General features: G+C 31.4%; 1 protein-coding gene across 2 annotated transcripts in view; it reads right to left on the bottom strand.

The window, feature by feature from the left end:
* LOC127734929 (CAP-Gly domain-containing linker protein 1-like) overlaps positions 1 to 10467 on the bottom strand; it is a 28412-nt gene extending 17945 nt beyond the window's left edge. The window contains exons 1-7 of one of the 2 annotated variants that reach the window (XM_052244977.1): positions 10319 to 10461; positions 4493 to 4583; positions 3973 to 4057; positions 3116 to 3205; positions 2373 to 2456; positions 1392 to 1505; positions 139 to 210 (exon numbers count right to left, since the gene is read on the bottom strand). In XM_052244977.1, the coding sequence (XP_052100937.1) occupies positions 139 to 210; positions 1392 to 1505; positions 2373 to 2456; positions 3116 to 3205; positions 3973 to 4024 (412 nt within the window). In that variant the 5' untranslated portion in view covers positions 4025 to 4057; positions 4493 to 4583; positions 10319 to 10461. Of the gene's footprint in view, positions 1 to 138; positions 211 to 1391; positions 1506 to 2372; positions 2457 to 3115; positions 3206 to 3972; positions 4058 to 4492; positions 4584 to 10318 lie in introns of both variants that reach the window. The other variant, XM_052244976.1, reaches the window with a different exon arrangement.
* Between the last annotated feature and the right edge of the window lie 2663 nt (positions 10468 to 13130).

The raw sequence follows: 13130 nt of genomic DNA, 5'->3' as shown, positions 1-13130 counted from the left end.
GAAAAATAAAAAAAGTTTAAAAGGTCAAATTAAGTACGAAGTTGAAGAGAATTTAGGCCCGAAATTCAATGATAAAATCCGAAAGAAATGAAAATTTTGAAATAAATTCCGAGTTAAACTAATGCAAAAGAAACTTGCCATTTGTTTTGTTCTCCTTGGTCAACATCTGTTGTAAACGTCTGTTGAGAGAATGGGTTTCGTCTAATCGTGCTAAAATAAACTCAAACAAATAAGACTACACTTTGATATACTTGAAACACCATTCTTTTCAATCTTTTATTTCTTTTGATTTTAGAATAAATGTCTTCAAATTGATCTTATATTAGACATTTACTAGTTCTTACGTATTTTGTATTTATTTACATTGATTTCATTTCGCCTGCTGCGATATTAAAAAAGAAAGACAAAATTTGTAACTTCTATATTTTTGTTGGTCTCCGAATGTTAAAATCAAAGCATAAAACTATTATTCTGATTTAATATTCATAACATTGGAATGAAAAATGAAACTCTAACAGGACGGCCTGCTGCGATATTAAAAAAAAGAGACAAAATTTGTAACTTCTATATTTTTGTTGGTCTCTGAATGTTAAAATCAAAGCATTAAACTATTATTCTGATTTAATATTCATAACATTGGAATGAAAAATGAAACTCTAACAGGACCGCTGCGATGTTAAAAAAGAAAGACAAAATTTGTAACTTCCATATTTTTGTTGGTCTCTGAATGTTAAAATCAAAGCATAAAACTATTATTCTGATTTGATATTCATAATATTGGAATGAAAAATGAAACTCTAACAGGACCGCCTGCTGCGATATTAAAAAAGAAAGACAAAATTTGTAACTTCTATATTTTTGTTGGTCTCCGAATGTTAAAATCAAAGCATAAAACTATTATTGTGATTTAATATTCATAATATTGGAATGAAAAATGAAACTCTAACAGGACCGCCTGCTGCGATATTAAAAAAGAAAGACAAAATTTGTAACTTCTATATTTTTGTTGGTCTCCGAATGTTAAAATCAAAGCATAAAACTTTTATTCTGATTTAATATTCATAACATTGGAATGAAAAATGAAACTCTAACAGGACCACCTGCTGCGATATTAAAAAAGAAAGACAAAATTTGTAACTTCCATATTTTTGTTGGTCTCCGAATGTTAAAATCAAAGCATAAAACTATTATTCTGATTTAATATTCATAACATTGGAATGAAAAATGAAACTTTAACAGGACCGCTGCGATGTTAAAAAAGAAAGACAAAATTTGTAACTTCTATTTTTTTGTTGGTCTCCGAATGTTAAAATCAAAGCATAAAACTATTATTCTGATTTAATATTCATAACATAAGATTCGTATATCAAATAAATAATTTCGTCAGTTACCAAGCTCGTCTGCTACTCGTTTGTGTCTTTCAGTGGTTTGGGTAAGTACTGTTTTAGCACTGACTAATTGGTCATTACATGACTTCAATGAACTCTCTTGTGTTTTTACCTTATCTGAAAACAAAGACGATAAACATACACATTTATTTATAAAATATAGTAAAATTGTAATGAATCAAAATGTTAACCGATGGGAGAGTATGTAAATGCCTCTCATACACTCCCCCCTTACAAACATACAGAATGAAAAATCACGGAAAATGGGTTTAAAGCAGACTATGAAGAAACAAATAGTATTGCTTTTCTCGGTAGAGGTTTAACACGAGCAATCATTTTGAATATTATTATATCTTGTTGTAATGTTGTCATGTTGAGCACGTGCAATTACATTTATTTGGAAAAAAATGTTAATCTAAAATAGACCAATTGATTTTCGTTTGACAATAAAAATGGTGTAATCCTCATCAATATACCAATAATTGTTGAAGAATTTTTCTGTTCCTCTTCTTTTATTTGAGTAAAGCAATTTATAACTTTGTATCACTATCTTAAAGAGAGACAGAAGATACCAAGGTGAAATCAAAAATCAAATTAAGTCGAAGAAAAGTAGATAACACCATGGCCAAAAGGGTTTGGCAAAAAAAAATATATATAAATGAGCTTGTTTAACCAAGCCACATTCTTTATGCGTCAGTCCCAAGTCAGGAGCCTGTAGTTCAGTGGATATTGTTGGTTCATGTCTGTCATATTTGTTGTTCGTAAATTGTTTTGTTATGAATTAGGCCGTTAGTTTTCTCGTCTGAATTGTTTCATATTTTTCATGTTGGGGCCTTTTATAGCCGACTTTACGGTATGGGTTATTTTCATTATTGAAGGCCGTACGGTTGCCTAAAACTGCTTACATCCACTTTATTTGAACTTAAGTGGATAATTGTCTCATTGGCAATCATACCACATCTCCATATTGTAGTATTATCTTACCTGATAACGATTTAAATTCTTTCTGTTTTGATATTGTGCTTTCTTCAACAGTCCTCAATTTTTCATGAGCTTTTATTATGTCTTCTGGAGAAAATAAAAAATCAAATGTTATTGACACATGTATATATCGGTAGTTCTTATTTTAATTTTTACAGATAATAGATTGTCTTGTAAGGAAATTCAGAGTACTATAAACCAACTTATTTTCGGGGATACTATATTTCGTGTTGAGCCCTTTCTATACCACTACGCGGCGATTTAGTTTCGCGATTTTCAAATTTACTTGATGTATTCAAATAAGGAAAGATACAAGTTTGACATAATCGCGACGATTAAAATCGCGTTATTTTTCTACCCGCAAAAGTTGCGATAATACATAGCTCGCGAAAATTAGTTGGTTTACAGTAATCATTTAATGATATGTGTAGTAACTACAATAAGTTCCGGGAATGAAGAGTGAAAACTATTGATTTATTTTCAGTATTTTTTTTCTCAATTAAATGGGTGACCATTTAATTTTCTGAGGGGTGGGGGATATTTGAAAGGTGTGCAATACAAAATATAAGAAACAATTGTGTACAAAACCATTAAACATCAAAAGTTGATACATGTAGTTAATCAGTAGGATTGTATGAACTTCAGGCCGAGTTAATTGTATTTCATTCATAACTGAATAGCAATGTTATGAGGTTGAATGATGATATGTACATGTAAATGCACTTTTAAGAATAAAAATAATTTACCGTTAAGACCTTCGATGGATTTCTCCTTTTCTTTAATTAATTCCTCCGTTCTTCTAATTTCTGTATCAGGGTCGTTCTGTGGAGAACTGTCTATAAGTGTTTAAAATTGTATCATTGGGCACATCAATTAATACTTTTTGATTTACGCGTAACAAACAAAGACAACATTGGTTTCATTTATCACTTCCGTATAATTATCGATAGAAGTTGATTTTACATACATTGTAATGCCGGATAATGTGGTAACTGGCTTTCTGATCGTATGACAGTAAGCCATCCAATTTAATGAATTTTGTCCTATCATGGATACAAAATATGTTCAACTTAAATGCAGAGAATAGTCATAAAAAATCAGTATCTTTTACATTTGATAATTATAATTATTTGGATGCCTCATTAATGCAATAGTGTCTGAACTTTACAGGTTGTTTTTTTTTATTATCTAGACGTGACATGCAGATAAGCAAGATGCTCATGCATTGTCCGTTGTGCGAAACACGTCATCTCATATTGTTTATAACAAATCGAGATATCCATTAATTACGATCAAAATATATTCCAAAATATTTCACCACGAATTCATCTACCATATTGTTATTTTTTTCAATTTGTTAACTTTTCTATCAATATGTATTTATTGTGTCCTCTAGATCTATCGCTCAGTTTGTGCCGGAGTGCCAATAAAATCTTTTAGAATCAACTTGAAAAGAACATTAATTTACTTTAAGGTGATTTAAAATCTAACGAGAACGTAAAATATGTCCTTAACCTTAACATCATCTAGCGAAGATTTGTCTCATTGGCTTTATATCTTATTATTTTTATCATGATAAATAAAGTAAAGATGCATGCATTACCATTATCCCCGTTTCTGTTATTCCCAGAACCTTGACCATTCTCTCCGGACATCTTTTTGCTAGATCTTCTAATGACGATTATCAACTGTAGGGATAGAAATATAAATATTTTAGGAGTTCTGTCAATGATAATATGTGCATGAATCGAAACAAGAACACAACATTTTGTTATCAATCGTTATCGTATCGGTGCAATGAATACGTGTATTAATCATTTTATGAGCAGGCATGTATATCTAGTCTTCACATCAAGCTTAAATTAACTTTTTAAATACGGATATACTATCAATATGTATGTATTATTGGTTACCTAAACTCCACAAAAAAACCCGTAAAACATACTTTCATCTCGGCCACTAGTAAGAGTTCTACTACCTATCGTTCAGTGCTTTTAACGATATCCTTAACTACTAATCAAAGAACTTATCATTAACTTTTGTAATAAAACATATGAAGATAGTTGAATTTACCACTTTCGGAGCGTAAAAAATTCTTTGGATGTTTTAGATAAATTACGTGCTTTTGATGGTCCTTTTGAATCTGTTGACAGTTTTGACTTTTCCCCTCTTTATACTACACTTCCACACTATCTCATCAAACAAAAGTTTTTCCTATTGAATCAAATGGTCGTTTAGTGTAAACAATATTTTATTTAGAAACAAATAAATAAATGCGTACATCAATACAATACATGGAGTGGAAAACAAGTGACAAGTCACTTATACAAATTCTTCTCCTAATGGTCGTTTGTTTGACAAATCTGATTGCAAATTTATTTGCTGCAATTCACATAAAGCCTTTTTTTTTCAAATGAGAAAGGTAAATATGTTAGAAATACTTACTGGTGGTATGATGAGATGATTAAAGCCGTAAATGTTCTCCTTGACAACATTTATGTACGTTTCGGCATAAAGCTTATTGACAGGTTGTAGTTATTCCTATGGGCACCAATTGTGCCCCTTTTAATATCAGACTTATTCAAGTACTGTTATGAATCACAGTTAATGGCAAAACTCAGTAAAGACCCGTCTAAATTCTATTTACTAAATAGTAATTAATCAATTCAACAACACTTACCGTTATCTTGATGATATGTTTTCTTTAAATAATCAAGAATTCTCTAAATATACTGCCGAAATTTACCCAAATGAACTTACTTTAAATAAATCAAATAGTAACAGCAATAACTGTCCTTTCCTAGATTTAGGTATTTCAGTTTTTTGCCAGAAACTCTACACAAAGATTTACGACAAAAGAGATGATTTTTCTTTCCCTATTGTTAATTTTCCTCTTTTGGACGGTGATGTTCCTTTTGCATCGTCTTATTGTGTTTATGTATCCTAACTCGTTTGCTATGCCCGTGTCTGTAGTGACGTTTTGGATTCCAATGAGCGTATTATTGGTAAATCATTAAGTCAGGGATTTCGTTTCCACAAATTACTTTATACCTTTACTAAATTCTTCCATAGATATAAAGATTTGGTTTGCAATCTTGGCTGTACCTGTAGAAAACTTATTTCAAACGGAATAAATAGCACATCCTTTTAATTTTTTCTGCTTTGTATCGATCTGATGAGTAAGCCCTTTTCAACTGATTTTTATAGTTTGTTCTTATGTTGTGCTGTAACACCACTGTAAAATGTTAGGGGAGGGTTGAGCGCTCACAAACATGTTTAACCCCGCCACATTCTGTATGTGCCTGTCCCTGTAGTTCAGTGGTTGTCGTTTTTTCATGTCTGTCATATTTTTGTTTTTCGTAAATTGTTTTGTTATAAGTTAGGCCGTTAGGTTTCTCAATTCAATTGTTTCATATTTTTCATGTCAGGGCCTTTTATAGCCGACTATACGGCATGGTTTTTTTTATCATTGTTGAAGGCCGTACGGTTGCGTATAATTGCTTACATCCACTTCATCTGAACTTTGGTGGATAGTTGTCTCATTGGCAATCATACCACATCTCCTTATTTTTATACTATTACTGAGGAAAATATAATCAAAGTAGTTTGATCATGTAATACTGTATTCCATAACATATACAGCATGTACACACACATACAGTATATGTTCCATAACATATACAGCATATACACACACATACAATATCTGTTCCATAACATATACAGCATGTACACACACATACAATATATGTTCCATAACATATACAAACATGTACAAACACATACAATATATATGTTCCATAACATATACAGCACGTACAAACAACACATATAATATATGTTACATATCATATACAGAATGTACACACACATAAAATAAATGTTCCATAACATATACAACATGTACAAACACATACAATATATGTTCCATAACATATACAGCATATACAATTACAAACGCCTACAAGGTCAGGCATCAATACCTGGACGTTTAATCTGTTTGTGCAGTATTGACATAGTTCACAATCCAACATAATGACTAAAGATTCAGCTGGTGTCTTTTTTTAAAATTTTTTTTTCATTTGGGGGGGGGGGGGGGGCAAAGGTTATTTTCTTCTTCACGATTACACCACAAATCCCTTTATTCGTATATGCGAATATATGTCATTACTAGAAAAAAAATGCGTCAGCTCTTCAATAGGTTCGGGTGACTATGTTTCCTGTCAGTTTAGTCGGAGTTAAGGCGTTTATAGGTAAGTGGGTATGGAATCATGGGTAGACATATTATCATTTCAAAGTGGTTCGACAAACAAAACGTACTAGTGTAAAAGACATAAATACGAGCAATCGTGAAAATGAAAACAAACTTTTTTTCTGAAATATAAAGCAAAAAGTATAAACAATCAATTTATGCAAATTCGTGTATTCGGCAAACGAAAGTAGAAGGCTGAGCGCATGCATAAACTGATTGAGACAATAAATGTGATAAACTTTTGCCTTTTAAGTCAAAATTTTAAAAAATATTTCATTTGGGAATTTTTCATCATGTGTATTATTCATCTGTAATGTCAGGGCCTTTCATAGCTCGCTATGCGGTGTGGGTTTTTCTAATTGCTGAAGTCAGTACGGTGACATTTATATTGCTCCTAACTTAGAACTACGTCATTTTCTCTCTTGTTGAAAGTTGTCTCATATTTTATAATGAACATATCGTCGTATACATTTTTATGTTTGTTGTATTAAAAAAGATTTAGATTAGTAGTATGTTATCACCCAAATATTGGATCCTCGCAGATTATGTCCATAGAAGAAAAGGGGTAATTAATTCTTCTATCTCATTGTTGGTCGACTCGTAAAAATTTCTTCTAAGATCGCAGACTAAACTAAACCACCATTTTCAATTATATGCAATGGGACAACAGAGCGAATCACTTTGTGTGACTCAGAGTTAGTTCTTACAATTTTTAATTAACAATTTTCCCATAAAAAAATTAATTGCAAAATTTTATAAACTAAATACAATTGAAATTAATGATATGCACTTTTGCCCTGTTAAATACATTGTTTTGCGGAAAGTGGCGAAGATGCCGAGACGACAGGTCACCGACCTATAGAAAACAAACTCATTGGCGGAACTTACTCATGAAAGACTGGTAGAGCGATTAGTCCAACATTGTCGTCAGTTTTAATTTTCATTAAGTCGGGTATTGTCATTCGACATCTACATCCAACTTCCATCAGTGGACAGATTATTAAGAATATTTTACAGGTTGCCATAGAATTAAGATTACACAACAATAAAATTGAGAAAGTTTAAATAATATGCAGTCTTACTAGAGTAATAATTGCGGGGATTGAAGACGGGTTAATGTCACTGTAAACATATACGTAGATATAATCGTCTCTGGTAATTCTATATGAATGGCTTTTAGATATTTGTAATTTGATTCAAAACATGTGTTTTGTACTTGTTTGTAAAAGTTGAAACGTTAATAAGATATTGCATTGTATTGTTCATGTACTGAACACGAACTTGTGGAAAAAAAACATTTAAAAAGATTTCGTTCTATTCGATCTAAAAATTTACGAATTGCAGCAAGAACAAGGGGTTCCCAAGAGACTGAATCGCTCACCTGGTAAAACATATCCAATTTGATATATATTTTGTTCCTTAATTGCAATCAGTTGTAATACTTGCTTATTTGCAGATCTTTTTAACTGCCATTTTTGTAGGTCTTATAAAGATGGTTATTTTCACTGTTTAAAGTTTATACCTGTCTATTGAAGTTTTTGAGATAGAAAAGTCACTTAATGCAATAAATCGTATAACTTGTGCTGAATAGTTTTACTTTTAAAAGTATCTAATTATTTATTATAGTTTGTTCAAAAAGTAAAAAAAAATGGAGAAAAAAATCACCTTGCCAGGGTAATATTTCTGAAAGGGATTAGTTGACAATGATGAATTATTTGTAGATCTTACTGTGTGTTAAATAATCTTTACTTTTTACAACTTCTCTTTCTATAAAAATGCTTTCTGCAAAAATGAAAAAAAAAATTGATAACAACCAACTTTCAGGGAATTGATAACTCATAAAAGCGGTCAATTTACAAATGTTGTTCAGTTGACTTCTTTTTTTTAGATTTTATTTTTAATACACAATTTCTCTCTATCTATCATACTTTCTGCCAAAAAAAGGCAAAAATAAGTAAAATGAGTATTTCAAGGGCAATAACTCCTATGAGGACTAATTGACGATTCGTCCATCTTGTCTTATTTTGCTGACCGTTTTTGCTTCTATGTATTATATTTTCTGCAAAAATATCAGTAAAATTATTCTTTCAAGGGCAATTTCTCCTGTAAGAGGTCAATTCAAAATTCGTCCGTGGTGACTTATTTGTAGATATTACTGTTCTTGTCATTCTTACTGTTAAAAAATAGGCCATTTTGACTTATTTTGCTGAACTATTTTGCTTCTTACAATTTCTTTTAAGCTTTTATAGTTTTTGCAAATCAGTAAAATTGGTCTTTCAATGGGCACTTATTTGTAAATATTACTCTCCTGGTCATTCTTACAATAAAAAAATCTCTCTATCTGTTACAGTTTTCAGGGACAATAACTCCAAAATGGGCATTTTGATTTTTCTGCAAATTTCACAGGAGATAATCCTTGACCTGCTGGTCAATCCTATCATGTCAAATTGCTTTAACTGCTTTAGGTTTTGAGATATAACCCAATACTTTGAAATTTACTAAAAATTGATATTCCAGGGGCAAAAACTCAAAAATGGATTGTCCGATTTTTCTGAACAGTTCACAGGTGATAGACCATGACCTTCTGATTAATTATAACACTGTCAGATTTGCTATAACTGCCTTAGTTCTTGAAATACAAACCAACAACTGCATGTTACCCCTATGTTCTATGTTTAGCAACAGCGGCCATCTTTGTTGACGGATCACATTTCCGGATACAACATTTAAACTAGATACCATAACGATCCTTTAGATTGAGTTTGGCAGCATTTGACCCAGATGATTTAAAGGAGATTTTTTTTAAAAGTTTACGACAAAGGACGGACGATAGACGCCAAGTGATGGCAAAAGTTCACGTGGCCTTTTAGTCTATGTGAGCTGAACAGACGTAAAACAAAATAACCCCTTTCAATTTTTTCACATAGTTTGAGAAACAGATAACGACGTAATAATTCAGAATTTTAAATAAAATGGAATATAAAATATTCATCAAAAACATCTTGATTATTGAATTTTAAATGAAATTGTCAGAAAATATTAATTATTATACACAAATTGAAGAAAACATTTGAAATGAGAAAATTGTAATTCAATTCAGATTTGAATGATTTTTTTTCTGCTCTGTCACACATAACTCTTACCAGGAGGAAAGGCGTAATCAGGCCGTTGAATTTCTCGTTAGAATTGTTTCTTATTTTGTTATCCCGAGCCTTTTGTGGCCGACTATACGGTATGGTATGAGTTTGCTTGTAAATGAAGGTCATACAGTGATCTGTAGTTGTGTACACCCTTGCCGTTTGGTCTTAGGTGGACACTGAGGGTGGACGGTAGTCTCATAAACAATCACACCACATTTTTACACTGAATGTGGACAAGATTAAACAAAAATAAGGATATACATCCTCGACGCGATCTTGAGTATTATTAACATTAAAAATCGTGCTTGTAAGTGCCTATTTTACGAAATTAACAATTTTACTTTCGATTTCGTCAATTATAAGTACGATCCAAAATTCATAGTCATTTACATCCATAACTTATATAAAACATTTCTACATTTTTTGAAAATTTAATATTATTCTACTTTCGTTTTCTCAAAACTTCCGATTAATTTGGAAAAAACGGTAAAGAGAACTAACTATATATAATCCCGTATTGGACCTTACGGGTTTAAATAATGTAAAACTGTACTTACTCTGCAAATATATTGAAATCCGTGCGCTGAAGTTTTCAGTTGGAAGAAAGTCCGTCAATGTGTAGACATAACAAGACAAAAATTAACCCCTGATATTTATCAATAATTCATTCGTCACGTGATACATGTTCTTTAAAGTTTTAAAATAAAATTTATCCAGGTATTTAACTTTATCTAATACATGTAAATGTTATTACATTACGTAATCAATGTCACCATATAATGAACTTTCACCAACATTAATAAACGCATACATGCTTACCCTAAACTGTCTTTTTTACTACATTTTTTGTTCACACAACACAACAATACCATTTATGAAATGAACATTATGTAGGTTCTGGCGCAGGTATTTGGGGCATGGACCCCTTTTAGGGCCCAATGTAAAAAAAAAAATAATATCTATTTTTCTATATTTACAATTTTCTACAATGTGTAGACATATATACATGTACCAAGTCTCAAAAATCCATAACTAGTCGGTTACAATACCTTTTCAACAATCCACACGAACCCCAAGTGAAAAAAGAACAGCAAGCAGTTCGATATTGTAATATTTTCACATAAATTTTATTAAGGTCTGTCGCCTTAACATTGAAATGTGATTTCATTAGATTTTACGGTAAAATATTTATATTTAACATATCATATATCATTTAATTTTTTTTCAACATTTTCCGTGTCTCCCTTAAATGTTACCGAAGAGCCATTGTTCAAGTTTTATTCAGTATCATGATAATTTAGGACCGACAAATGAACTATGAAAACACATGCTTCTTCTTTGACATGGGGATCGTGTGGATAGTAGAAAAGGTATTGTAATCGACTAGTTGTGGATTTTTGACACGAACCTAGACCAAGCAGCGCTGTGGTCAATTATGGTAACATTCATTCGTTTGAGATCTACCTTAGTGTGGCCATGGGATCTCAAATGTCGACTGGGAGGAAGGTCTGCATTCAATAGTCACTACGATGGCCGCTCATATATAAATGTATATATAAAAACACGGATGACCCACTTGTTTTGTTGATTTTAAAATTTATTTCAGATATTTTTTGGGAAATGAGATAAACTACTCAAAGTTAATTTGTCAGTGAATCGATTTATATTAAATTTGATACAATTTGTATATAACTAAGCAGAAATGCATACGATCAAAGCCTTATGTGGGCGGATTTACCGGACTGCACCGTACATTTAGATTGCTGTTAAAAGTTGCAAACAGTATCTAGTAATAGTATCTAGTAAGAGATAACGAAAAGGTTATACTTTTTTGAGTGGATACATGCCTTAATTTGTATGATTTAATGGAACTACGATATGTGAAATATCGATCTTTCCTGAATTGTGAAAAATAATGATAGAGGGTGAAAATTTATAAACCGTATTGTCATATCGTATGGAAAAGAGCAGGACACATTAAATAAGTGGAATAAGTTAAAATATTATAGACAATTCACTAAAAAAAAACATACCTAACAACACGAACAAACATTTAGAAGGGGGGTAGGGGTCCATTTCCCAAGCGCTTGTGGCCTGTGAGCAAATCTATCAAAAATGATTAAAAGCGAAACTAAAAAAATAAATAAATCTGGGGATGAAGAAAGTGTTCATCGAAAGGTCACCGAGTTCCAAGGTAATATAATCGGTACACAAATGCAAATAAATAAATATGAGCATCTGCTTCAATTCATATTTTGGTAGCGTTAGGGGGATAGTCAAATTGGTTTTGAGAGTTTCATTTAACCTCTGACTTCTTCATGTTATCAAATTAGTTACATCCAAAAATAAAATTCATCAAGAATAGAGGTACTTATTTAAAAAATAAGGAGATGTGGTATGATTGCCAATGAGACAGATATCCATCCAAGTTCAAATGAAGTGGATGTTAGCAATTATAGATAACCGTACGGCTTCAACAATGAGAAAAACTCATACCGTATAGTCGGCTATAAAAGGCCCCGACATTAAAAATATGAAACAATTTAATTGGGAAAACTAACGGCCTAATTCATAACAAAACAATTTACGAACAACAAATATGACAGACATGAACCAACGACAACCACTGAACTACAGACTCCTGACTTGGGATAGGCACATAAAAAATGTGGCGGGGTTAAACATGTTTGTGAACGCTCAACCCTCCCTTTACCTGGGACAGTAGTGATACAGCACAACATAAGAACAAACTATAAAAATCAGTTGAAAATATCTTAAGGGCATACGATACAGTTTTGATCCCATAATGAAATTTTAATGAAAATTTGCATATAGGCTATTTTTTACCTGATTTAATCAAATATGTAATAAAAAATATGAGGTAGAAATTTCAGATATTTGCTCAAAATTCGGATCTGTGGACGTATTTTTCCTTTCGACAGAAATTCATAACTTTTTTGTTTTAAAAGATAAACACAAGCTGTTTAATGTTAAATTATTTGTAAATTCTGTTTTATATAAATGTCCTATAAATTTGTGAATTTTATTTTTACTAATAACTCATATTTATCAAATGTTCATGAATGTAGAAAAAACCGTCATTTTTTGCTGTATATTTATCAAATTTAAAGAAATTGCATTATTGACTTTTTCATGAAAATTGGTACACATAATCTTCATACAATATCAAACCAAATGTCATTTTAAAAAAGAGGGGTCCATGAACTCATTTTCAAGATAAATCAGTTTGAATGATAACAAGCAGTCGAAAACTGCATCTTTTCCCGATAAGTCGCAGTTTGACGTCGTGAAAATAACAATTTACGTTAGCAACGTCATTACCTCTGCTGTAACTGTATCGTATGCCCT

Source organism: Mytilus californianus, unplaced genomic scaffold, assembly GCF_021869535.1.
Source record: "Mytilus californianus isolate M0D057914Y unplaced genomic scaffold, xbMytCali1.0.p SCAF_3, whole genome shotgun sequence".
Taxonomy (NCBI): Eukaryota; Metazoa; Mollusca; class Bivalvia; order Mytilida; family Mytilidae; genus Mytilus; species Mytilus californianus.
The sequence above is the reverse complement of the archived record's forward strand: the minus strand, read 5'-3'. Positions and strand labels throughout refer to the sequence as shown.